The sequence below is a fragment of the Acipenser ruthenus genome, chromosome 20, assembly GCF_902713425.1.
Source record: "Acipenser ruthenus chromosome 20, fAciRut3.2 maternal haplotype, whole genome shotgun sequence".
Taxonomy (NCBI): domain Eukaryota; kingdom Metazoa; phylum Chordata; class Actinopteri; order Acipenseriformes; family Acipenseridae; genus Acipenser; species Acipenser ruthenus.
The window spans coordinates 9,044,856-9,071,681 of NC_081208.1; the positions used below are offsets into that span (position 1 = coordinate 9,044,856).

At 40.6% G+C, this 26,826-nt stretch overlaps 1 protein-coding gene across 1 annotated transcript in view; it reads right to left on the minus strand.

The window, feature by feature from the left end:
• Positions 1–26,826, minus strand: part of LOC117432354 (ephrin type-A receptor 8) — a 153,056-nt gene that overhangs the window by 48,087 nt on the left and 78,143 nt on the right. The window contains exon 4 of the mRNA XM_058993450.1: positions 961–1,116. Coding sequence (XP_058849433.1) covers positions 961–1,116 — 156 coding nt within the window. The remainder of the gene's footprint in view (positions 1–960; positions 1,117–26,826) is intronic.

Consider the following 26,826-nt stretch of genomic DNA (forward strand, 5'->3'; position numbering starts at 1 on the left):
TAATATAATATAATAATATCTTTATTTTTATATAGCGCCTTTCATAGTGGACCACCATCACAAAACGCTTTCCAGAGGTAGGCTGTGAACTGTGCATTATATGCAGAGTCACTTACAATAGGACATTGATTTAACACTGTATGTCACACTTGTAGAATGCAAGAGGTTATTCCACATTCTGTAAATCAGTCAATCATTTAAAAATACTTTACCACGATAGGAACATGAGGCTGTTAAGTACCACTTACCCAATTCTCATTAAAGTATTCATTCCCAATTCTTTCTGTACATGCTGTTGATATATGTCAGGGTCACCCTGTTTTTTGTCCTACTGATAGCCCTGATTTTGAATTCACAGCAATGGCTGGACATGTTTGTTTTTCAGCAAAAACTATGAAATAATTCAACTGGAACAAAATACTATCATGAACGCAATTAATAACAGTGAAACTATAAGGTCATTTAAATACTTAAAGACTTAGATTAATGGCTACAGCTTGTTGTGCTGGACTACCCTTTCACACAGTGCAGCAGGCTGGAAGAAAACAGGCGGGAAATAAATACTCTTCAGCAACTCTGTGTGTGTTGTACCACCATAAGGGGGCAGAATCCGATGCTTCAAGAAACAGATCTCCTCATAATGTTTAAACCTGTTTTGTACTGTAGAATGCTAACACGGTTCTACTGCCAGAGGTATCTGAGTCATTCATTTGTGTCTGACTCACCAGTTTACCACTACATAACTACACACTTTAACCGAACTGGCTCCTATCGCTAATGAGCATGTTTAATTTTAGAGTACAGATACTGTATAATACCAGAGAACAAACAAGCTGAAGAGAAAACCTGTCTAGGTGCCCAGTATGTTTCTTTTGATCTTGCTTTCAGAAACCCTGTTAGCTGCTTGTGATATCCTCGCATCCCTCCCTCCATTCCTGTCGAAACCTCCTTCATACTCACTGGTGCACGGTGCGGCCGGTGGGTCTGGTGCTGCACGGTAGTAGTTGGTGTCACACTGACAAAAAAACGCTGCCCTCATTTCAGAGTGGCTGTGAAGGGGACATTTACCACAGAGCTGGTCTCTGGCAGAGGGCTTGTAAAAGCCAGGCTCACATGCTGAAATTAGAAAGCCAAATAAAATAAAGGTTAGTACAGTAGATACAAGATACCATTGTGCTTGACAGATTAGCATTTGGACGGGCTTGCCTTTTAACATCATACATGAGTTTAGTAGCAACATTGTGGTGGGCACATAAGAGAAGCGTGCCTGTGTTTACAATGCTCTACACTGATGAAGGCACAAAACCTTTGCTACTTGACTTTCACCTCAGGGACTAGGCCATTTAGTGTTTTGTCTAAGCTATAACACTTTGTCATCGTTCCCTTGATAAATAACTTGTGCATTCCCTGTTTAAATATATACATTTAATGGCACAGCAGTATCATACATCACATGTCTGAACACAATTTATGTGAGTGGTTATTAAATGAAATTTAGAGCTGTTTTGTCTTTTAAAAAAAATAGAAAATAACAAATGGTACGACGGTGGCTGTTATTGTACATAAAACTGATATTTTCATGGTTTTATTAGATGATAAATGTTTAAAGCAATATATGAAAGAGAATATGGTGACCACTGCCTAACTTGGAGAACAGATTTAGCCTAGTTTGACCTTGCTGAATATGGCAGGTGTGAGCAGCATCCAGAGATGCTAAGATGCTGGAGCCCTGTGTCTTTGAGCAGCATCTCCAGCACTGAGACACTAGAGCCCTGTATCTCTGAGCAGCATCTCCAGCACTGAGACACTGGAGCCCTGTGTCTCTGAGCAGCATCTCCAGCACTGAGACACTGGAGCCCTGTGTCTCTGAGCAGCATCCCCAGCACTGAGACACTGAAGCCCTGTGTCTCTGAGCAGCATCCCCAGCACTGAGACACTGGAGCCCTGTACCTCTGAGCAGCATCTCCAGCACTGAGACACTGGAGCCCTGTATCTCTGAGCAGCATCCTGAGACGATGGAGCCCTGTGTCTCTGAGCAGCATCCCCAGTACTGAGACACTGGAGCCCTGTATCTCTGAGCAGCATCCAGAGATGCTGAGACGCTGGAGCCCTGTGTCTTTGAGCAGCACCCCCAGCACTGAGACGCACTGCTGGGGTCCTGTGTTTCTGAGCAGTGTATGGCTCCTTTTTAAATGTTTTTAAACTATTTACGAAACAGTGAAAGAAAAACAAACACAATACAAAAACACACTAGTTACATATGCAGAGCTGCAGCCCTGCCACATTCATTATTTAGTTATTGGGAATAGACTGTGGGGATAAAGTATACTGTATTTAGGTGTCTTTCTACCTTTAAGTCCGTCCGTCTGCATGGCACACTCACATGTTTACATGCACTGCATCTTGGAAACACAAGAAGTTATTCCACACACTAAAACATTTCAGTATACTTTGATACTAAACACCTAATTTCCTCACCTAATGCCATCCCAGTCTTAAATACCACAATGTTTCAGTAAATTATTCAGTAAACAACTGTTATCCTGTACATACTGTTAAAACACACCATGGTCATCACATGTTTCATCATACTGATGGCTCTAATTTTGAATTGACAGTCGTGGCAGGGCTGTTACTGACATACTTGTTACTTTTCATACTTGAACATGTTGTTTTTAAAAAAGTGATGTATCGCCATGCATACACTGTGTAGACTGACAATGCCCTGTCAGCACACTGCTCTTGTGTTCAACAGAAATCTGCATTACATTGAATTTTATTTCTCATTTGCATCCCAAACTCTCTTGACCTTTAGTTCAGGCATCTCCATGTCTGAGCTGCACCGGAAAATAAATAAATAAATGAAAATATCACAGAGGAGAAAAAAAAAAAAAGCTGTTGAGCAATGCAAATTCTGTTTGCATGCAAAAGTGCCAGTTATAGAACAGAAAAAGCTGAATTGGTGTACCTGTCAGATTCAGGTTCAGTGACCCCCTTGAGAGAGACAGGCAATGGAACTGCACACATCAGGCTGTCAGTTCCGAACAGGAGGTGCTACCTTTCTATGTTCTAATATTAGCAGTACCTAATATGTCGACTGCAAAATTAATGCAAACTCCAAAAGAAGTTTCAGACAACAAACAGTTTAAAGTCTTCCCTAGTTACACGACAAAAAATAGTGGCATACTTAACTGTGAATTAGTGATGGCCCTGCTCTCCCATTGTTTTCTATAGAGGTCAGCCGTGGACTACACGGCTGACCTCTGTAGGTTTGTTTAGTGGACGTCAATGATTATTTCAGGCAAACAAAGGGAAATGTACAACTTTAAAAAGCAATGCCATTATACGTTAAGCATAGTACAATGTTATGTCGTCATGGGCTAAGCATGAATGAACTGAATTGTGATTTAACAAAAAAAGAAAACACATTATTTTACCTTTGCTGATTGTCTCGATATTTGTATTTACACTGTATCATATATCATGTAGGGAAGAGATTTCTCAACTTTTAATCAGGAGCATTTGCCAGGAGAAAGATAATTTCATCAGCATCCAGATGCATCCAGATCATGCTTGCTCCTGGCCTTACGCAACTGGCCTTACGTGAGAGCCTGCCACAGTTAACTTTGATTATGACAGGGGGGTAGAAATGAGCAGAACTTAATTTCTACTGTCAATTACTCTCCTGGCATTAAACACTAGAACCAGTGCCCACACATACACAGGGTGATATTTATATCAAATCAATTTGATCAGATTATAGCCAAATTCAATCTGAAACGTCTATAGCAGGCTAGGAGTGAATACCTGGTTAATAAGGGATTGATTGATTAGAATGTAGAATGTGACAGGCAGATAGACAGACAGCTGGAAGGACTGGCACGATCAGCGTGTAAGCATCTCAGTTACTGGAATGAGGACCTGTAACAGGGGTGTCCTGTTACTGCGTGGGTATCTGCTGAGAGACGAGAGAGGGTTTGATGTTGAAACGCAGCTCAGGCGTCCAGGTTTTATTTACAAACAGGCAGTTGCAGTGGTTGGTGACCTCCACTAGTGTACCAGCAATGGTAGACCTTGTGTGTAAGGATATATATATATATACACAGATGTACATAAATATAGAATACAAAAAGGCAAAACAAAACACTGTACAAAAACAACTAAGAAACAAAAGTTGACCTAACAGTGGTCGAGCGCTGCTCCCACTAAAAGGGAGGTCCTGCTCCAGGAAACTTCTCCCTGCACAAACTAAATATACTTTTGTGGGATTAAAATCCCCTAAATGAATCCCTTTCTAAAGTATGCCAAGGTTCCTGGTAGTCCTCGGTCTTGGTTCACTCACCGTGGTTACCTCACAGTAATAAGGCTTTCAGCTTGTAAACACAGCTCAGAACAGCACAGAACAAAGGACTGACTTTCCAGCCCCTTTAAAGGCATGTGGCCAGGGTCAATTGATAATCAGTTACAATTGACACCCGGCTACTTGCTGCACATTATATTTCAATTAGGCAGGGAGGAAGTCTAACCTCCCTGCCCTGCCATATCTAGCACGCACTTTGTTGTTGCAAATCCTTTTAAATTATACCAATTAAACACATTTTACTTACAAACCCCACCAAATGTTATTTTTAAACCAAACAAAAAACATTTCACAGGGCAGGACCCTAACCTTTATTTCTTTTTTTAGCAACAAAAATACACTAAACGGTCCTTCAGAGAAATGTTAATCCACCGTTACACTATAGCGAAGGAAAATGTTCTGAGCAATTATTCTCCCCCAGAAGGCTGTATGTCTGTATCTCTCCCTTACATTTTCAAAGCTATCTAGAGAACTGCTTGTCCAGTTGTGATGAAACTTGCTAAGGAGTGATCTAGTTTATTGGTGTTACTGATGGCTCTAACTTTGCATTAACAGCTGTAGCAGGTGTGCATTTCACTGCATTTGTATGCATGCTTTCTCATACAGCAACTGGATCTGCTACACAGAGGTCTAAGTACTGTCTCTGCCACAAACATACTAGACTCTTTTATTGCTTCACATTACACTCTTGTTCCTCTCATCAATGAGAACTTGAGAAAGTAGAAATCAAGACAGGGGTCCTATTGGCAGACCACCTGCACCTTCATTCATTCATCTTTGACCCAACACCCCCACGGGACAAAGCTACATCTGTTAATAAGCAAGGAGGATTGTGGAAATGATGGATCTGTCTGTCACAGAAATCATAGCTAGAAATGGGCCACTTAATCACGTGCCACAGAGTTTTAAGTTACTCGTTTTCATACTGGATCAAAAATGAGGTCAAGTTATTTGGTGGCAGAAATCCGAGAGGCCGCTTTACTATGTTCTCTCTGCTCAGTTTTATAGCCCCGGCTGGATCTTGGATAGAGTTAGGGTCAGGGTCAGGGTCAGGGTTAACTGCTATTCCTCCTTCTTATCGTCCCTCTGGGTATGTGGAGCAAGTGTACAAGGGGGTGTTCTAATGACAGAAACTCTTCTCGTCTAAGCTCCGGTACTAGTGCCCTGGGATTTTAAGAGATTGGTCTGTAGTGACATTCACTCTTGTAGTGATCACATCAATCTACAATCAGTACGCCTGTATTAAAGACCATCAGTGTATGGTGACCACTCAGTGTGTCCCTGTAATCACTTGCACTGCATATGAAACCACTTTGCTATGTAACACATTCAAAACAGGTTAGATAATTTAAATATCATGTCAGTGTGTGCTAAGGTTAACCACATTCTGGGACAAATCTATTTTTCTAAATAATGCCTCAGTCAAGCAAGACAGGCTGCTGTACTGCGGGGCAGCATTGTGGAGTAGTGGTTAGGGCTCTGGACTTTTGACCAGAGGGTTGTGGGTTCAATCCCAGGTGGGGGACACTGCTGCTGTACCCTTGGGCAAGGTACTTTACCTGAATTGCTCTAGTAAAAAAAAATAATAAAAAACAACAACTGTATAAATGGGTAATTGTATGTAAAAAATAAAGTGATACCTTGTAACAATTGTAAGTCGCCCCGGATAAGGGCATCTGATAATAAATAAATAATAATAATAATAATAATAATAATAATAATAATAATAACATTGTCATAGAATCCCCTTACACACAAAGAATGAATACGCTTTTCACTAAAGATATGCTTTCCTTTACCCTGCTCTCTGTTGTGTTGAATGCTAGCAATAAAGTTGTTTTCATGTTCTAATATTTTATACTATTTTCATCAAATCAGCCAGTTATTGTACATGTAGTCCTACAGCTTTTACAGCACTCCACGTCTGTGGGACAGATGGAGAGTTATTCCTCCTAATTCTATTGTATCTTATCTTTCTTTCCCACTGATTGAACAAAAGGCAGACATGCTTGCATTTAGTTAGATTCATTTAAAAATCAGAGAGGGTTCGCATCCCTATCCACATGCCTGTATTGTTAATGTATGGCTCCCCAATTCACCATGCTTAACTGCTGTGTGTTTAAATTAATGTTCCTATTTCTAGCCTACCTCTAAGTGCACCAAACCCTGCTCTTTAGGCTTACATTTGAACTGCAGCCCATTTGTAACTGTGGTATATATTACTAAATTCTGCTAATGTTAAAGAAGCTGAGGTTATTACTCCTTTTTGTAATACTGTAAGGGTACCACATGCTGCAACTATATTAGTCAGAATGTTCTGGAACCCTCAGAATGTTGCATGTAGAAAAGGAATGGGAGACATTTTATGCTGAGAATTGAAATGCGGTAAAGCTGTTCAAAATGTGTTAAGTATATTTTATTCCAAATAAAACTCGTTATTATGCAAACTCCTCTCAACTCTTCTGTTTTGGTGATACAACAGTAACGTTTAATAAAAAAATGTAAGTGATCTTATATTATAGCCATGCAAATTATGTTTTCTTTCTCTTATAAATTTATTTGAAAACATCTTGTATGGTTCACTAGTACGTTTACTTTTCTTCAATATTTTTAACAGTCAGGTAGACTCTGATGATAGGTCTAGAATGCAGCTGAATGGTACAGTGATTTTAAAATGAAGGTATTGACCTGCTGCTAAACTGCCGTTAATGAACACTTTAAAAGGCAGTTTAAAGACACCCTGCTGTTTGCAGAGCAAATATTTTCCAAACAGGCATGAAGCTGCTTGATCTGAAGTGCGTCATCATTGTGTGCTGTTTTAGGAGTACAGTGATCACCACACATCAGCGTCATTGCATCAAACTCGGTATAGTAATGACAGCTTTAGTAGCAAGTGATTTTTAAATGGAATTTGATAACACTATGTAACACAATTTTTGTTCCTGGGTAGTAAGTGTTATTTCCTAATTGCTTATGCCTCAAAAGTATAGAAAATGGCTATTATTCCCCACAAACTTTGCTTTTGTGACCAGGACAGTGATATTTTGAAATTTACCTATTTCCAATGAGAAAATTTGTGTCTTTTCATTCACATAAAGTCAGCAAAAAACAACATATGAATCCAAATTAACATGTATTTATACTAAAGTAATACAAAAATGACTACAAAAGATTTAGAAGTGAGTAGTTTTTCGAGATTTATGATTATACTGTAAATCACTTTCACGAATCAGCCCCCAAATGTAGTCTCCCATCATGTTCTGATGGGAGACTACATTTGGAGACCCATCAGGAATGCCACCATTTTGAAGTCTCCTATGACCTCCCAGCCGTACTCATCATACTTCAAGGCGTCCAGCAAGGTCTTGATGCTGTTGTAATCCTCTTTGAGGTGCACCGAGTGAGCCAGGGGAAGAGACGGGTACTTGTTACCATTATGGAGCAGCACGGCTTTGAGGCTCTTGGATGAGCTGTCAATGAAGAGGCGCCACTCATTCTGGTTACAGGCGATTCCGATTGCCTCGAACAGACTGGTCACATTGTGGCAGAAGCAGAGCCCATCTTGACGGATGAAGAAGCTGGAAAAAGGTTGGTGACGCTTCCTCTGATCTGCGACTTGCACACTTTCATCCAACAAGTTCCACTGCTTGAGCCTAGACGTCAAAAGCTCGGCATTGGACTTGGTGAGACCAAGATCTCTAATCAAGTCGTTGAGGTCTTTTTGGTTGGGGTAGTATGGGTTTCTCTCCTCAGCTCCACCTCTGAAATTGTCATCTGGATCTACAACGTCTTCCTCGCTCTCTGACTTGCTGCTCTCTTCTAAAGACGGCTGCTCTCTCTCCGGAGGAGTGGGTACGGGGAACTCATGGCAGTGTGGCCCCGGGGCGATCAATGAAGGAAGGTCCGGATACGTGATAGCAGGTGCATTCTTGAACAATGCCCTTCTTCTGTAACCCTCTACTACGAACCTTACTGCTGCACAATGCCCTTCTGTAACCAGCTACTACGAACCTTACTGCTGCACAATGCCCTTCTTCTGTAACCCTCTACTACGAACCTTACTGCTGCACAATGCCCTTCTTCTGTAACCAGCTACTACGAACCTTACTGCTGCACAATGCCCTTCTTCTGTAACCAGCTACTACGAACCTTACTGCTGCACAATGCCCTTCTTCTGTAACCAGCTACTACGAACCTTACTGCTGCACAATGCCCTTCTTCTGTAACCAGCTACTACGAACCTTACTGCTGCACAATGCCCTTCTTCTGTAACCAGCTACTATGAACCTTACTGCTGCACAATGCCCTTCTTCTGTAACCAGCTACTACGAACCTTACTGTTGCACAATGCCCTTCTTCTGTAACCAGCTACTACGAACCTTACTGTTGCACAATGCCCTTCTTCTGTAACCAGCTACTACGAACCTTACTGCTGCACAATGCCCTTCTTCTGTAACCCGCTACTACGAACCTTACTGCTGCACAATGCCCTTCTTCTGTAACCCTCTACTACGAACCTTACTGCTGCACAATGCCCTTCTTCTGTAACCAGCTACTACGAACCTTACTGCTGCACAATGCCCTTCTTCTGTAACCAGCTACTACGAACCTTACTGCTGCACAATGCCCTTCTTCTGTAACCAGCTACTACGAACCTTACTGTTGCACAATGCCCTTCTTCTGTAACCAGCTACTACGAACCTTACTGCTGCACAATGCCCTTTTTCTGTAACCCTCTACTACGAACCTTACTACTGCACAATGCCCTTCTGTAACCAGCCACTACGAACCTTACTGCTGCACAATGCCCTTCTTCTGTAACCAGCTACTACGAACCTTACTGCTGCACAATGCCCTTCTTCTGTAACCAGCTACTACGAACCTTACTGCTGCACAATGCCCTTCTTCTGTAACCAGCTACTACGAACCTTACTGCTGCACAATGCCCTTCTTCTGTAACCAGCTACTACGAACCTTACTGCTGCACAATGCCCTTCTTCTGTAACCAGCTACTACGAACCTTACTGCTGCACAATGCCCTTCTTCTGTAACCCTCTACTACGAACCTTACTGCTGCACAATGCCCTTCTGTAACCAGCTACTACGAACCTTACTGCTGCACAATGCCCTTCTTCTGTAACCAGCTACTACGAACCTTACTGCTGCACAATGCCCTTCTTCTGTAACCAGCTACTACGAACCTTACTGCTGCATAATGCCCTTCTTCTGTAACCAGCTACTACGAACCTTACTGCTGCACAATGCCCTTCTGTAACCAGCTACTACGAACCTTACTGCTGCACAATGCCCTTCTTCTGCATTTATATTGTCAAAATGCAATCATGTTAAAGATGAGAGATCGGTTGCTTAATACATTTTATGAGTGAAACATTCAGATAAGCAGGCTTTATGTAATGCTCAAGAAAGTGACACTAGAAAGTGAAACAATATCATGCAAGTATACAATAGCCTGTATACACTCCTGTGACGAAGTGCCCGCCCCTGTGTGTATTTTCTGTTATATGTTGCGTGTGGTGTGTTAAATGTTGGTGTATAGTAGTTGGTATACGGGATATAAATGGGTGTGTGCAGCACGAGTATTTAAAATGTATAATTGTATTTAGGCACGAGGATGGCACATCACATCACGTGCATTTAAAGTATTAGTATGTGAACACGGGAAAGTGCACTTTAATTAATTCACGTGCAGTTGTACCGAGATTCCAATTGAATGATTGACTAGCAATCGAGTCTCGGTACAACTGCATAAAAGCAGCATGTTCCCTTTCAAGTCGAAAATAACCATCAAGGTATGGGATATTGCCGTCAGGCAATAGCGATTGGCTGAGCTTTATAGCAAAGCTGCCGATAGGCCTCCGCGCAAGCTGCCGTGTAAGCCTGCCCCCCTGGGAGCTTACTACACGCAGCGCACGGAGAATCTCTTCCTTTTTTGTCTTCAGCATTGGTAGCGGTAGGTATTAGATCTTGTCGACTGATTGTACTCACTAAGCTTAGGCTTGAGAAGCTGTTTTTTTGCCCCTTCTCCGAGTTTATTTCAGTTGTATTCATTATTATTTTGTATTCGGTTTATATAATTGTGTATATAATTTATATTACATTATATATTCCTTCACGCTTTGCTTCGGCATCACGTTGTCTCGTGGTCTCCGTCTTTCCTGTTAATAATTATTTATAATTATTATAATAATTTAGTGTTGTGTTTTGGGGTTTTTTGTAAATAAATTGTATATATTGTGTTTATATATATATATTTGTTGTGAAGGACGCGCGCGTATCTGCAGCCCCAGTCTTGCCTTGGCTAGACCGCGTGTGTGGAGCCTGCACTGGTATCCAGAGAGGCAGGAGCTGCCATCCCCAAAGACCATAGCAAGAGTAGCTGCCGTCCGGAGAACCAGAGGAGGAACTGCGTCCTAGAGTAGGAGGAGTTGCCGTCCCATGGGTTAAAAGAGGAGCTACCATCCCGACAGCCAGTGAGGAGAAGACTGCCTCCACCACAGTCCTAACCACCATCCCAAGGCGTCCTGTAGGTGAGAGCCCTCGACCCGTGCTCCCAGACACCTGACCTTGGTGTCCGGACCTCCCATCGCTGGGCCTGGGTCCCAGGTCGCAGCATCGCCAGGCACAGTTATTCGCCCAGACTCCTGTTACGCTCCCGCTGATGAACCAGATGTCACAGCCCTAACGCCGAGGCTCTCACCCCCCTGTCGGGAGACGCATTGCCAGGCAACCAATTGAGCAGTGAGGCTTGAGCCAGGGCTTGGCTGATCGGGAGTCCCTGGTTGGCTGGGAGCCGCACCACGTTCAAAAAGCAGCTGCGCCACAGCTCCAGCTGCTGTTAGGCCACAGACGTGTGCTGTGCTGATGCCTCCGTGTTTCATCGAGGAGGAGAGCGTCCACTTTTATTTATTAACTCTACGTGCCTGTGCGGTGTGTCAACACCAATGCTCTGTGTCTTACTCATTGACTCATTGACGACCCAGGCAGGTAACACTACCCCTGTTACACTGCCATATATATATATATATATATATATATATATATATATATATATAGCCTATCTGGCAGTCTTCACCCATTTTAAGTTACTTTACATATTCTAAGTTTCCGCACTGCCTGGGCGTTATTCTTACTGTAGGTGACTCTGTAATAGACAATGCACAGAGGCTGCTGAAGAAGTACAGCTGGAGGCTGTTAGAGAACACTTAAAATAGCTGAGAATGAATGACAGGTTTGCTCTGGTAAAATGAAGGCATCTTTTCAATTTGCATAAAAACAAACGGTGTTAGAAATCCATACAGATATTTATGGCTATTCCCCAAGTGCCACAGAAAAACTGGAAACCCAGTTAATTATTATGATGATTATTACTTTAATTCATCGAATGACAGCATTTACATGACAGCTCATTTGGCTGCATGCTGAAGTATGGTATATGAATGAACTATCCCCTTCTGCCCTCTCTCTTTATTCCATTTTATTTTTTGAGAATTGTCATGCTCATGAAGGTGCTGGATTTCAGACACTGGGGAGCCACTTTATTTTTACAGTTAGTGTGCCCAATTATTTTACCACAGATATTTCCCTCCCAATTTAGAATGTCCAATTACCCTACCTCACCGTAGCAATTCCCCACAACAGCACAGGATAATTGATGGTCAGTGGGCGTCCCCTGATCCCGCAACCAAGCCAGTTGTCTCTATAGACCCAGGAACTCCAGAGTGGATGTCGGGAAGCTCCTGGCTGCTATAGGACTGTGACAGGCTACATGCAGGAATGACGTCAGACCAGAAAGAATCACACAGACAGACAGTACTGGAGTTGAAACTTAGACGCTGTTGCGCTCAGTGTTTTAATAACACAGAAAATAAAATGCTGAACAAAAACAGAATACGGCACTTGCGGCCAAAATAAACAGACAAACAAAACGAATAGACACTGAAACTGTGGATGAACAGACAAACAAACACGGTGAGTAAAAATAAACAAACAAGTATCGTGCTGGTCCTACCAGCACGCAATAGCAATTGTTATTTTATATTATTCTCCTTTCTCTCCACACCCGTTCTCCACTCACCGAACACACAACCCACGAGTGAGTAAAACGTGCATCTATATATACTGTTGTGTCGGGATTCAATTACTAATTAATTATTCACTTGAATCCCAGCACGTGAACTAATTCTGTGCAACCCCGTGCTCACTTATTACATACTTTAAATGCACGTGAAGTGAAGTGCAATCCCTGTGCCTAAATACAATTATACATTTTAAACACTCGTGCTCATTACCCACATTATATCTTGTGTACCAACTACAATACACCAACATTAACACAAGCAACATACAACATATAACACACAAATGCACACAGGGGCGGGGCACATTGCCACAAGGACCAATCCTGCCCTGCAGGTGTCAGCTTGAGCTCCCCTGGCCAGTATTGTCCGCTGTAGCGCAATGAGGAGAAACAGTCCATTTTGTTTCCCTAACCCCAGAGCCAATTCGATGCTCCCTGTGGAATCCCCAGCAAAGACTGGCGACTGCGCAGAGCCAGGATGCGAACCTGCGCTCCCGACTGTATGACTCACTCTGCACCCCACGCGGTCATGCCTTTACCATGTCACCACGCTCATTTAACTCTCAGCCTGACAGGCAGCGTTTCAAACAGAGAAAGGACGCATTGCTATTTTGGATAAGCCTGTAGGGACAGCTTTCAGGAGGCAGTAGTTGGCAATGCTGAAGCACTATGCATTTTTGGGATGACTAGTTCCAAAACGGTAAACACTGAGAACATGTTTCTTTAGTTTTTTTTTTGTAGGCCTACAGAAAGTGCAAAACTGCTGTACAAAAATATATATATAATAATAATTGTGTTAAACCCGTTACTTTAGATAATGCATTTTTGTCAATATGCACATAGTCTAAAACAAATTTGCGCTCTCTTTCGCTCGCTCTAACACACCCACACACACACACAGGCTCCAGCTGTCTCCTTGTCACACCTCACACAGCGCGAACCACCCCCTAAATATCCCTCGCTGCACCCGCTTCCTTGTAAGAACCAGCCAACCAGAGCCCTCCTTCCAGCCTCCCCAGAGGGGGGGGGGTTTGGGGTGCTCACACACACACATCCACACTACTGAAACTAGTGCTATGGTCCCTCCCCGGAACAATACACATAACGTGAAGGCACAGGACCAGACAAAACAAGACAAACAAATGAGACAAAACAAAAATCCTGCCCGCCTGAACTGACCGGGTCGCTACGATATTAGTCTTTAAAGCTGTAATAAACAACTGTCAGATTATAGCTCAAATTAGCAGTTTTGCATCACTGTGCAAAGAGTGAAACTACCACCTTGGATATTTCTCCAGGATCTGGTATTCAAACACCCTTTTCATTATGCACATGCACAAACAGATACTGCCCAGAGACGCACAGGAATGCATAAAGTACCAACATACCACTGTCTGGCCTTAGTAAGGGATCAAGTGTTTTGTGAAATCTCATGTTCTGGTTTAAAATCTAAATCCGTAATACTGTATAAACTGAAATAATTTCAGTGACGGCTCCATTTAGAAACAGCACCAGTTTTCCTGAGCGCTGGTAACACTGTTAACAATTTCGATGGCACAAGGGTTATTTTTTTGCTTCACTGACAAAGCTCCAGCTAGCTGAATTGCTCTGATTATGTTTAATAAACCATGACTGGCAAAACATTACTTCCACCAGCTTTCTGCACGCACAGCGCCTCTTTAACTTCTTTGAGCCTTCGGCTAATTCTCTACTTTATCACCAGAGCACTTCACCAATTTCAATTTAATCATGTCATTTTTGCTGCTTTTTTGGGAATTACAAAACTTAGATGCAGTTATAAAACTACAACATATCATTCAAACAAAAGAACATGTGCCACTCCACTGGAATATTGTAATGATTGTATGGGGGTAGATAGAACACCATGGTGAAGTTGAGGGGTGGTTAGCCACACCCAGTGAATGGGAACTAAGCCCCTTTCTCACTGGCATGCTCTACCCAGGTCAGAGCCTACCCGGGTCAGGATCTGGTGTCATGTGGGTTGGGTATGCGATTTCACACTGCTTTTGATAAAGCAGGGTTGACCTGGTGACAGACGCAAGTAAACAAAACGCGTATCAATGCCCCGGAAGCAGCTTGTTACTGATGCTTTCATCCAAGCATCTCTGGATTGAACCATCTGCCCAAATGCTGATTTGAGAAAATGTTTCTACATCCCTGCTGCAATCTGGCTCATGCTGTGTCTCAATCAACAACAATATGGCCAAACAGAAAAATCGAAACCTTCACGCAGGCATGGCTGTTTGTTATTGCATCGGCTCACGAATGGCCGTCAAGCATTTTGTCTCGCTCAACCCGGGTCAAAGCGTGTCAACCCACATTCTGAGGTGGGTTGCTGGGACCTGGGTTAACCCGGGTACGACCCAGGTACATGGTTTCACACTACGCAGGATTGTGACCCGGGTAGCCAGGACCCGGGTCCGGACCTGGGTAGGAGTGCCAGTGTGAAAGGGGCTCTAGTTTCCAGAATAATCTGCAAGCAGCTTAGGGTGTTGGACAGAGAATCAGGGTAGGGGGTACCTGCTAAACTGAATCCCTGTGGTTTGTTTCATTTTATTTGGTTTCTTGTGGGGGTCGCTCTGTGATGTCAGTCAAAAGGACGCCAGGAAAGGATTTTTACCGGTACCAGGCTGGTGAGGGTGTTTTTTAGAGCACCATCATGAGGATTGCTAGGGAAGAATAGGGTACCGGGCCTCTGCTCCAGTCAATGTGCTGACAATCAATAATGTGGCAGGAATGTGAATACCTTTCGGCTTCCTTGATTCTGGGGTCATTTTTAGGAGACTCTTCTTCACACAGAGTGGTGAGAGTATGGAATGGGCTACCCAGCCAGGCTGTTGAGGCAAAATCACTTGGATCCTTTGACCCAACTTGACAGAGTTCTGAGAACAATTAGCTACTAGGCACTGGGCAAGCTTAGTTGGGTCGAATGGCCTCCTCTCATTCGTCAATTTCAATGTTCTTATGTTCACCTTTTTAAACTCTGAAGTACATCAACAGGCAGCTCTGGGCTCGTATATGTTACACTATGTAAAAGAAGAAGCCAACCAAAAGTTACCCTCTAAGCAAAGATGTCCTTTTATAGCTGTGTCGAGGATGCCGTCCTTGTGAGACACCAGCTCTTCACAGATGAAAGGCCCTATACTTTTGTGAAGATTATTAAGAGGGAAGTGCAGACAATGAGTTCTAATTGGGTGCACTGCATTTAATCTTGTCATTTTGTTGCCCTCTTGCTGATAAACTAATCAAGAAATGTAATGTACCTGAAAAAAATCCTTGTGGGCATTTTTAATTACATTATCAAACATTTTAAACTAATACAGTGGTATCTGCATGTCCAGTGGTATCTGCATGTCCAGTGGTATCTGCATGTCCAGTGGTATCTGCATGTCCAGTGGTATCTGCATGTACAGTGGTATCTGCATGTACAGTGGTATCTGCATGGCCCTGTTTGGTTGCTGTTGAATTATACTCTATAAAAGCATGTACCCTTGTGCTGTACTGTTAGCGACTGTATCTGAAACAATAAATAAATACATCAATAATAACGTTCTACAATTCTGTGACCTTAATACATTTTTAATAACATTTTAATAATATTATCATAAAAAGCTAACAGCAGCAGCAGCTTTATTTAGGCTGCTGCTATTATTTTATTTAAAATAATTTGTTTAGCCTAACCATGAAGACAACAGACTCAAAAACAAATGAAACGGAAATTACTACAAATTGCTACAATAGCAAATAAATGTCATAGGTTAAATATACTGCTGCTTTCTGTGGATAAGCACAGCACATATTAAAATAATTAAGGTGTGTTGTTTGTAAGGGAACACACATGTGTACATCTGCTGTCAAAAAAGTGTTTCAAATGTTTCCTTAAAATCAAAGTCATTCATCGTGTTTTGTTATTTTTTAAAACAAGATTATGTAACTTTTCCTCATTAATTAATTAAGAAAATGTTTCCTTCAGCGGTATTTGCATGATGTTTATTTAGCAGGACAAAAAGACATAGGGCCCGATTTTGGAAAGGGCCTGGGTTTCATTTTCGGTGGAAAAGGCAAAATCTGCGGAATTAATCCACTTGTTAATCCGTTATAAAATATCCTATTTTCTAAAGTGATCCTCTGTTTCACCCGCTGGCAGATCACATTTCATGTATTATTTTCTGCAGTTCAAAATAAATAAGTAATGAGCATTTAAGTGGTATAATCCGCCAAGAATATGGTTCCGGTTCAAAGCAGAATTGAAACCAGTCCCAAAACAGCTGGGAAAAAAACGAGTCAAAACGCAAATGCAAACATATACTGTATATTTTATTTTTTTATTATTCTGTTTCTTATTATTTTTGTATGTGCACTGTAAAGAAAATCTGTAAAATTGTAGGACAGTACAACAGTGTAATCTAACAGATTGTTTGTAGTAAATGTAAATTATCATTAAATGTATTTAATGTACGGTACACGTACGTATAGACCTATTGTCATTGTATCCGATTGTATTCCCTTACTTCTGTTATCTGCATACTCCAGTTATGTGCATAGCATCACAACGGTCCCTATCCTATGCAATTATGCAGAGTCGACTGTACTGGGAAATGTACTGACATTTACCAGTAAAAATGTGTGTGTGCATATACAAATGATCATTACTGTTTATTACTCTGGCAGACAGAAGCAATATCGCTTTCCACATTAACAATTACAAATACACCAGGAAGCAATACGTAAAGAAGATTCAGGTCGTTAACTGTGCAATATTTAAAATTAAAAGTGTGATCGTAGAGCTGCTGCTTTCACTCATTCCTATCAAAATTACATCTGGTTCAAGTAATGGTTAGTTATTTAGATGCACCAAAAACCAAAAAGTTTTACCTTATCTACTAAATACAAAAATAAAAACATATATATGTAGAAAGCTTATCATTATTTGTTTATTTAGCAGACACCTTTATTCAAGGCGACTTACAGAGACTAGGGTGTGTGAACTATGCATCAGCTGCAGAGTCACTTACAATTACATCTCACCTAAAAGACGGAGCACAAGGAGGTTAAGTGACTTGCTCAGGGTCACACAATGAATCAGTGGCTGAGGTGGGATATGAACTGGGGACCTCCTAGTTACAAGCCCTTTTCTTTAACCATTGGACCACACAGCCTCCTATATACATTTCACATAGGCTACAAGCATCCGAAACATTTATTTATATGTGCGCACTGTTCCGAAACTATAGGCCAAAAAAAAAAAACATGCATATTAAAATTATTTCTATTAATTCCTGTCTCTCTCTGCCTCTGTCTGAAACACTTACCGATTTCAAGTGGTAGCATTTTTCTTGTATGGGCTACATAGTTTTGTTTATAGATACATTATTCCAGTTTATTAGAAAGCCGACTTTGTTGCTGTCCCGCTTTTGTACATTCACTGAAGGTTGAGCTGCATGCTTCAAATCATATGATACAGTGGGATATGTGGAAAAGGCTTACGTTTGTTGATAGTTATGATTCATTTAACTAGAGAGAATTGTTTGTATATATCTGCAGTTTAATTTATTGGAAGTGTACCCAAACTGGAAGGGCAACATTGTTTTGTATACAATTGAGCGTTGTGCTGCTTTAATTTAAAGATGTGATTAGCCTTCATAGTTAACATTTGTATTGCTTACCACAATCTCTACTTAGGGATCAAGTCATTTTTATTTATTAATGCAAACAAATAAATAAGCAATACCACTCTCCATTAGATTCCCTCCCATGTTTTCACAGAATTGAACATTGATATTATTTCTTAAATGAAGTACAGTGTGTGCAAGCCTAGATCAGCACGTCAAAGAAGCTAGCTTGTAATAAAGCTTTCAGCACCCCCACTAAAAACGTTCCGCGCCACTGCTTCCAAATGCAAAAACATGTATTCTTTGCCTAAAATTAAGCGGTCTAATTAAAATGAAAGGTTAAAACAGCGCGAGGTAAATATCTAAATAAATGAAGATGTTATTGTATGCCCTTTTCAAACTGTTAATAGTAAGTGTCAAGGATGTGATGAAAAACAAAGCACGGTATAGACATGTCAAGTCTCATGCACTCTGCGTGAAACTTACTTATTTGCATGTTATCTCACTCTCTCAAATACTATAAAAATTATATTTTATGTTCCTTATCGTACGTGCAGGAAAAGTGAAACAGCCACTGAACTTCAAAAGTTATAATATGCTGTTGTAGTTTAAGGAAGCAGACAGTATATTTGGAATAAAGTCTTGAGAAGGGAGGGGTATTGTAAGATCCGTCAATAGACAGTTTAATACTATTGAATACTGATACAGTATCTGTTTATGGGTTAATGGTACTAAGCAGCTCAGTTTATAACTGCCCTCCTGCAGGGATGGAAACAAGACTCTCATTACATACCAGTTTGATCCACTCCTGGTTTCACTATGAATTTAAGATGACCTGGAATAGGTGAAACTGCTATGCAATAAGAAGTCTTATTTCCGTCCCTGTCCTGGTTTTGTCACACACTGTGCACACTCAGCATTGATAAACCCTCCAAAAAAAAAAAGAATCACTTTGTGTGATTATCCAGCCTTGCCATCTCTGAATGTAAGAATGGGAAATCAAATACCATGAATGAAACATGAGTGAGAGAATTATTTAATTGTGTACATCCCATTTATTCTACCTGTATTGTGTGTTAGCACAGGAGATTCACATGAACCCTATTGCAGTGATGTCTTGGGGGCGTGCTTGGGTGTGTCCTGTCCTCCGTCATCTGCATTCAAACAGTAACGATTCCTCACCGTTTGTAACGCAGGAAGATTTGTTCATTTAAATAAAAAAAGGTTCTTCAGTTTATAGCCAGAGAAGTAGAAATCACAGGAATGCAATAAAGTAATGATTTCCCATTCAGTGCTTGCAATCCGTGAAATGTATAATGCAGCACACGACATGTATTATGCAACACAGAATATCAAAGTTTTATTCTTAATAACTACATTAGCCCTGAGCTTCTGCATTTTGAAAATGGAAGTTTTACTGAATTTAATAAAAGAAGTATTTCTAGAAGAGCAAGGTGCTATTAATATAGACCACTACAAAGTCATTGCTGAGCGCTTACCAATAGTTTCTATATGTGTGTCTTATTTAAAAGCTCTGCCAGTCAACCTTAAAGTGTAAAGTTCTTATTTCATATCTCAATGACCAGAAGTCTTTGGCTAAAGCTAGTCTGCAATACCTGAAACCTGCCTGAAGCTGAATTGACTTGCATTGGCATCTCCAGCCAATGCAAGTCAATCTGGGTCAAGGTAACAGATAAAAAAAGGACTGACACTTGCTTTAGACCTCCACAACTGGATATCAGTGACACTTTTTTTATTACAATAACATTAGAGATGCATGCAAGTATGGGGATGCCATTATTATGAGGGGTTTTAACTTCTCAGGTATGAACTGGAACTGAACTGGAGCGACAGAGCAGGAAATGGTGGGAAATTATTGCTTTTTTTAACACGATTTGTAAATGCCCCAACTAGTTTGTCTTGACTTAGTAGTCGTATATAACTAAAGTGAATAAAATAGAAATTGTGGAAACACTGGGAACAAGCAACCACAACATGATTGTTCTACAGGAAAAGTAAATCAACGACACCCAAAACTCTGCTCTACAACTTTCTCCTCATTGTAAATCATGTGGTGCTGGGATCCAGAATGCAGAAAATCATTTCAGAAATCTTGCCTGATGTTGATTTCCATTTGTAACATAGGTACTAAACGTGGTTAAATAAATCTCTGTTGCAAGCCATGCTTTGATCTGAAGACACTAAAGGCATGAGAACGTTCTTTAGCCTCTTGTAATACATGTTTGCTAGAACATGTGTTTATATCAAGTGGAAGCAACACACAATCTATGTCCCAGCACCAAAAAAAAACAGCATCTATTTAAATTAGTATAGGGGCTAAGTAGAATAGCATGATATTTTAAAACATTGCCTTTTCCAAGGTGGGAGCTAGTTGTTTGGTTTCTGCACTGTGTGTCAGTGTTTTCTTTGAGAATGTATTGCAATGAATCCCATTTCAAACCTTGGGCTTATCAGCGCCCTGCATTGACTAGCATTATACAACTCTGCTGCACCTGGTAAAGAGCTGAAGATAAGCATGACCGATAAGATGATCAGAACAGACAGGAGCGTTCTCGTCAGGCAGATAAAATGCATTCCTTTATCATATCCCCAGTCACTGGTGGTCTCCACTGCGTGCTTCCAGATTTAAAAGGTTTAGTGTATTGCCCTGGTGGATATCAGATTAATACTGCCTAAACAGACTTGAGCTTTACCTGTACTTTAATCTTTATATGAACTGCTAGTCAAAAAGATATGGAGTTATTTTAAGCCTGTATGAACACATTTTAATGAAACCAAGGTTAAATTCATTAAATACGTACTCTAAAAGGTTGGTGATTTATTATGGTATTCTGTGAAGCCCCTGAAAAAGCCTGCTTTTAAGCTGTGTAACTGTGCCAATCCATCATGAAAATGTGTATGGAGACGGAGGCAGACTTGACGTGGTTCACTCCTTTATTTTGATTGACAGACAATAATGAGCCCTTATAAAAAAAGTTTCCTATACTAAAAGTATAGCAAAGTGTAATAAAGCATAGTAAAAGCATGGTAAACCATTGGAGTGCATTGTAAAGCCCTGGGAAGCATAGTAAAGCATATTGAAAAATGTGTCAAACCGAGGTAGACTATGATAAATGCATAGTATAACCATGGGAAAAGCATGGGAGGGAAAGTGCAGTTACAGGGGAGTTAGCTGCCTATGATATGTGTGACTCGAGAAGATATTCAAATGCTTACAATACCTGTTTCTGAAGCCAAATGCTTTATTTCTATAGGGTTTCATGTAGAGCATTCACTAATCTGCTCATATAGAATGCAGGGGGTGATTCTATGATTTCTATTTATTTTCTGCACTTCTAGATCTGTCTGATAACTATGACAAGGTGCTTCTGAATTCGCTGGAGCTTCTCAACTCCCCTCTGATTATTTGAGTGCGGAAGGATAGCAAGTGACAGGGAAAGGGCAGGGGCAGTGGCAGAGGCAGACTAACTGCAAGGCAAGCAGGCCGGCCCTGCTTAAAGCAAAGCTTGAAAACAGAACAGAGCCCTTGCTGGCCACTTGCACTGTCAGTCCTGGCATCACATGACATGTTATACAAAACCTTTTTTTTTTTTTGACTGAAGAAATTCATATGCAATAGAAAACCTTTTTTGCGGCAATCTCCACATTACAGGGTGTCAAAACGTGTATAACTCTGGGTTTAATAATGTGGGTTAAAATATCTAAAAAATCTATTTTGTTTACTCCCCAAATCTGAAAAAAAAAACACTTTTCCTTTTGATTCCATTCCATTGTTTTCTTCCCTCATTGTTTGTGTGCAGTGATGTGTGGTCACCAGCAGGATTAATATGAAGTTTAGAGAGCTGGTTAGATGACTAAAATAGACCCTTAGTGGTAAAAACAACCAAACAATGCTTGGCTCTGGGCTGAGAACTATGACTATCTCTTATTTGTAAAGGATTCAATAAGCCTCTCTCTTGGTTTGAAGAAGAAGAGAGCTGGACAGTATGGTATCCAAGCTGCAGTTTACATTAAAAAAGGAACACAAGGAAACTAAAAGCAATACAAAGTGAACTCACCACAAGTGAGACCTACAGCTGTTATTCAATATGTTAACGTAACATTATTCAGCAGGTTTCATTTGACTTTCTGAAGCAAAATGAGTTCGTTCTATAGGGTGATGTAAAATTTTTGGCCATAGCTGTACATTTAAAGTACTGCAATTTAAGCAAACAAGCAGTAAGCAGAGTTTTTAACTTTCTGGGCTAAATAATACCGAAAGGTGGAGCCTAGTTATTAAATAACTGATTTTTTGTAATCTAGTTTTTAATAGCTAATAAAAAGTTCCCCCTGCAGCACACTTCACAGACAGAATCTTCTAATGCCTGCTAGATAAAGGCTTTGAGGTGGGCTTTCTTCATTCCCTACAGCTAATCATCCTCTTTTATGAAATGTATTGCTTTTTTATTTGGAGATTTAAAGGGGTTATACTGTAGAAAAATGATACATTCCACAAATCTTCCATTCTCTAATCAAGTTTTACAAGTGCAATTTTGAAAGGATCACATGTTATTCATTACAATGAATTTCCATCATAAAAAATGATATCTGGTAGCATACTAGATTACTATGTCTTCATGCCTCACTATCAGCGATCTGTCTTTACTGTCATTAACCAACCGCTTCCCCTAACTGGAGTCATGGCTTGCAGCCAGTGACGTGTTTTTACTTGAAGACACTGCTGACATGAAATAACAAAGAAAGTTTAAGTGTGACGACCTGAAAGTAAGTCCTGCAAACAAAGAGTTGCATGGTACCAGATACCTTGTATGGTACCAGATACCTTGTATGGTACCAGATACCTTGTATGGTACCAGATACTTTATGGGATTACTTCATAGTTAGAACCCTTTCATTCTGTGCCAGTAGTGAGCACAGGAGATGGGAGTCCTCTAAAATTTAAATTCCAATAAAACATAAAGAAAGAGAGCTTATATAAGAAATGGACATGGCATGTAAATACTAATAACTAACTACTATTTTCAAATGTACGGTACACTGTATCTAGTTTGTGTGCATTGCTCTGTGTGAACGAATCTGAGACAGTCCACAAGGACCCAGTAATGCTATTTCTGTGGTAGGTGAGGCACACACCCTGAAACCTGACGCATTTTGAAATCAGCGGCAGGATCAGTGGAACTTCAATAAAGCTACTCAATTCACTTTATTATTGCTGCCTTTTTTCAATTAAATTCCTATTACAGCATCATCAACAAACACAATGCGGGAAGCAAAGCATTCGTTTTGAAATACCAGCATAGTGAATGCTGCGTTCCGGCTGAAAGGATTGCCAGTGGGGCTCTTCAAGGCACTCAGTCACTGCTTTCTCATTTCCAGCTGCAACAGCTAAAGCCAGAGAATTGGAAAAACACATTCCCTTCTGTGATGGAGTGTATGTGCATTCCCAACATTACTGTATAGGGCACTTGGACCAATGGCTTCCTGAGAGGGGTTGTTGCCCACAGTTCCATTGAGTTCTGGGATACATTTTAGCTTCATTGTGGGTGGAGTTGAGGGCAGGCTACTAGATTGGCAATATTGTTTTTATTATTTAGCATTTATTTATATTGGAAGAGAATCCAAAACCACTACAGTAGTCCCCACGTAGGAACACCTCCTAAGAGAACACTTCATCTATGAGAACACCTTGTGGTGAAACTGATGTTTCCCATTGTAAATGCTGTGCCTAAAGGAACAACTTTTTAGCACTGTTAGCGATTAATTCACAGCTGATACATTACGGTTTTGTAACCTGATAAATCATCATCATCAATCTTAAATTCAAATGGTTTATACAATCTTTTTAAATGTGACATGTCATCGCGAGGGTCTTGAGGCACACTGATTGGTTCATTAAATCTTTCCAGAACCGCCGTGTGACAGGACGGCTGAGTAGTGATGACGTCCCCAGACCAGGAAGCTGACACAGAGGCACACAGGCAGGTACCTGGGGGTTAAAGTGCTGGGGCGCGTTTCTATTAAAAAATAAAACAATTCAACAAAAACAACACTCACAGAGCAAAATAAAAAGGTTGAACAAAACAAAGTCTGGAACACAAAATATTCTGACACCCAATCAAATACCGTGCTGGTCTGCCCAGCACGTGTAGCAATTGCTTTCTTTCTGTTTTCGTCTTACTGTAACTTTTGTTTTCGTTTTTCTCCCGTCTCTCTCACACACGTTTTTTTCAGGAGCTCGAACAATTTCCAACTTTTTGTAGCAAGAGAAACAGCGGCGCATTTCTCAGTTTGCAGTAGTGATGAGGTGCCCTCGTGGAAATACAAAACGAGACAATGATATGACGGCGTGTGTCAGGGCAGAAGAGCCCTGCAGGGAATCAGTGGGGCTGGGCAAAGCCTGCTGATTAAAGTGTTATTTTGGGATGTATTGTGGTTTGAAATGTATTATGGATTTAAAAGAATGGTTTGTGGGTTTATTTAAAAAGGGAATTGTATTGTTGTAGTTCTATGATTTGAAAATAAATGTATTAGGGTTTATTTAAAAAAACCAATACAATGTTTTGTTATTGTTTGGCAGCGTGGGTGGGGTTAAAGCCCCATCCCTGTAAACACAGAATGTGGGCGTCTCCGAATTGATTAATTTATTGTTAATTTGGAGATGGCCATGTGTATGTAAGCGTGCCTGTTTTTGTGTTTGGGGTTGGTGTTCAAAGAGGAGGAACAAAACATTGTATAGTTCGAGCTCCTGAAAAAAATCTGAATCACACAAGTCAGACAGTCAGGTAGCCTCCGGCTAAGAGAACGCATCGCTTGCTTCCCAAGGGGTGTTCTCTTAGCTACTGAACTAATAATTTTAGACAAAAATATATATATTCATTCAAATATAACATTCATGAAAATTGATTACAAACACAGCAATTACCTCATCAGCGCATCTGAATCAAACTGAATATGTGAGCTGCTGAATGCATTCAGGTGTAACATAGTACGTTAATCCGCCCCACAAATTAGTTGACAAAAATTTGGTATGAGCCACCCAGCCCTATTGAATATGAACTTGTGCATTATCTCCCTGATGATTTTGAATCAGCAGGCCCCTGTGCATGAAGCCCAAGCTATCCCCCTTTGGTTTGTGTGAAGTCCTGTGGAACTGGTTGTAGAACAAGGATTTCATGAACAAAGCCGACACCTGGTGATGCTATGAATCCAGATGGTGTGTCATGTAAAAAAACAAAAGATAAAAAAAAAATAGATAATTATAATTTCATCAGTTACCGGAGCTCGTGCTGAGGCCATTTCCAGCAACTCTCTAATGGTCCCTTTTTATCAGCTTACTCTGACAGAAACTCTAAGCTTTACCTCTCCAGGCAACACATATGGGAAAAGAGATTTTATAATGCAAAGCATTAATGTTAACTTTCAAAATGAATGCTAAATACTGTCTGCCTGAGAGAGGCTCAGGGCTGAATAGCAGGGGGTGTTCCGGTCAGGGATTGCTAAAGCTGTGAGAGAAGCTCTTCGTGCCTGACTGTAGCCTGACTGCAGCAATGGGTGCATTTGTGTAGTGAAGCTCTGTGATTGCGCTTCTGGGAACATCTGATACAACCCTTTGTAACCTCAGAATCCTAATGACATTAATACGAGCACCCTTTCCAGGAAAGAGACATAGCTACAGAAATAGATGAGCAATCTGGACGTTGAGATTCCTTCTGTGAGCTCAGACGTATTGTTCTTTATTCAACCAAAGCCCACGGTTTAAAAAGGGGATGACTGGTATAGACTGCAGTGATTAACATATTCTATTCTTTATTCACGGAAATCAGAGCTTTACTCAAATGATCCGGTTCCAACTAGCCTATCTTAAGAAACAGAAGTGCCTATCACTTTAAATCTTCTTTTCACTTGGCCCCAAATGTAATTCTAAATAATTTCATTATCTGCAGGTATTTGCATCTTTTCAAACTTCAAAGCCACAACTGAATAATCTTTGAAGTACATGTTACTCTACAAAAGCAACCACAGGCCCTGCCCGGCTGTGCAGAGGCAACCATGAAAACCTATAACAGTATGTGTTACTGTGGAAAACAGTAAACAAGCAACAGCAACCGAGATTAGCAACACATGACAATTCCACTGTTAATCTTTTTAACTACCTTACCTGCTGCTTCAAGAGAACAGCTTTACACTGCAACAAATGAGGATACATTTTTTGAAGACAAATGAAGCTTCTTATACTTTTAACTAGAGAGAGCTACAGTATCTAGGAGTAAAGGGTGATTTGTACAGCACTTTAAAAGGTGTGTCTGCACAGTTAAATAATTAAGAATAATTATTAAATCTTAATGCCTCTGTTTAGTTTATTATCACAAATAATAATTTAGAAAAAGGTTTTCACCTGTATTGTTTTTGTATGCAATGCCTGTGATGCCTCAAATAAAAACAAGCTAGAAATTTGATTAAAGGTTTATTTTTGTAACTGCGAAAGATCTAAGGCTTGCCTTAAGGCTCTATCTTTCAGATACACACTACCATAACTTTTATTTAGGATGCATTCTAAATTGGTTGGCGACATTATCATTGACCTTTGACCTAATCTGGCTGCCATATTGAGGTCACGTGATGCTGTTTTATAGAGTCAGTACACTGAGTTCTTGTCTTAATATTTAGTCCGCACTGTATACCACGGTTTCCTCAGTTAAGTTCCATTACCGGTT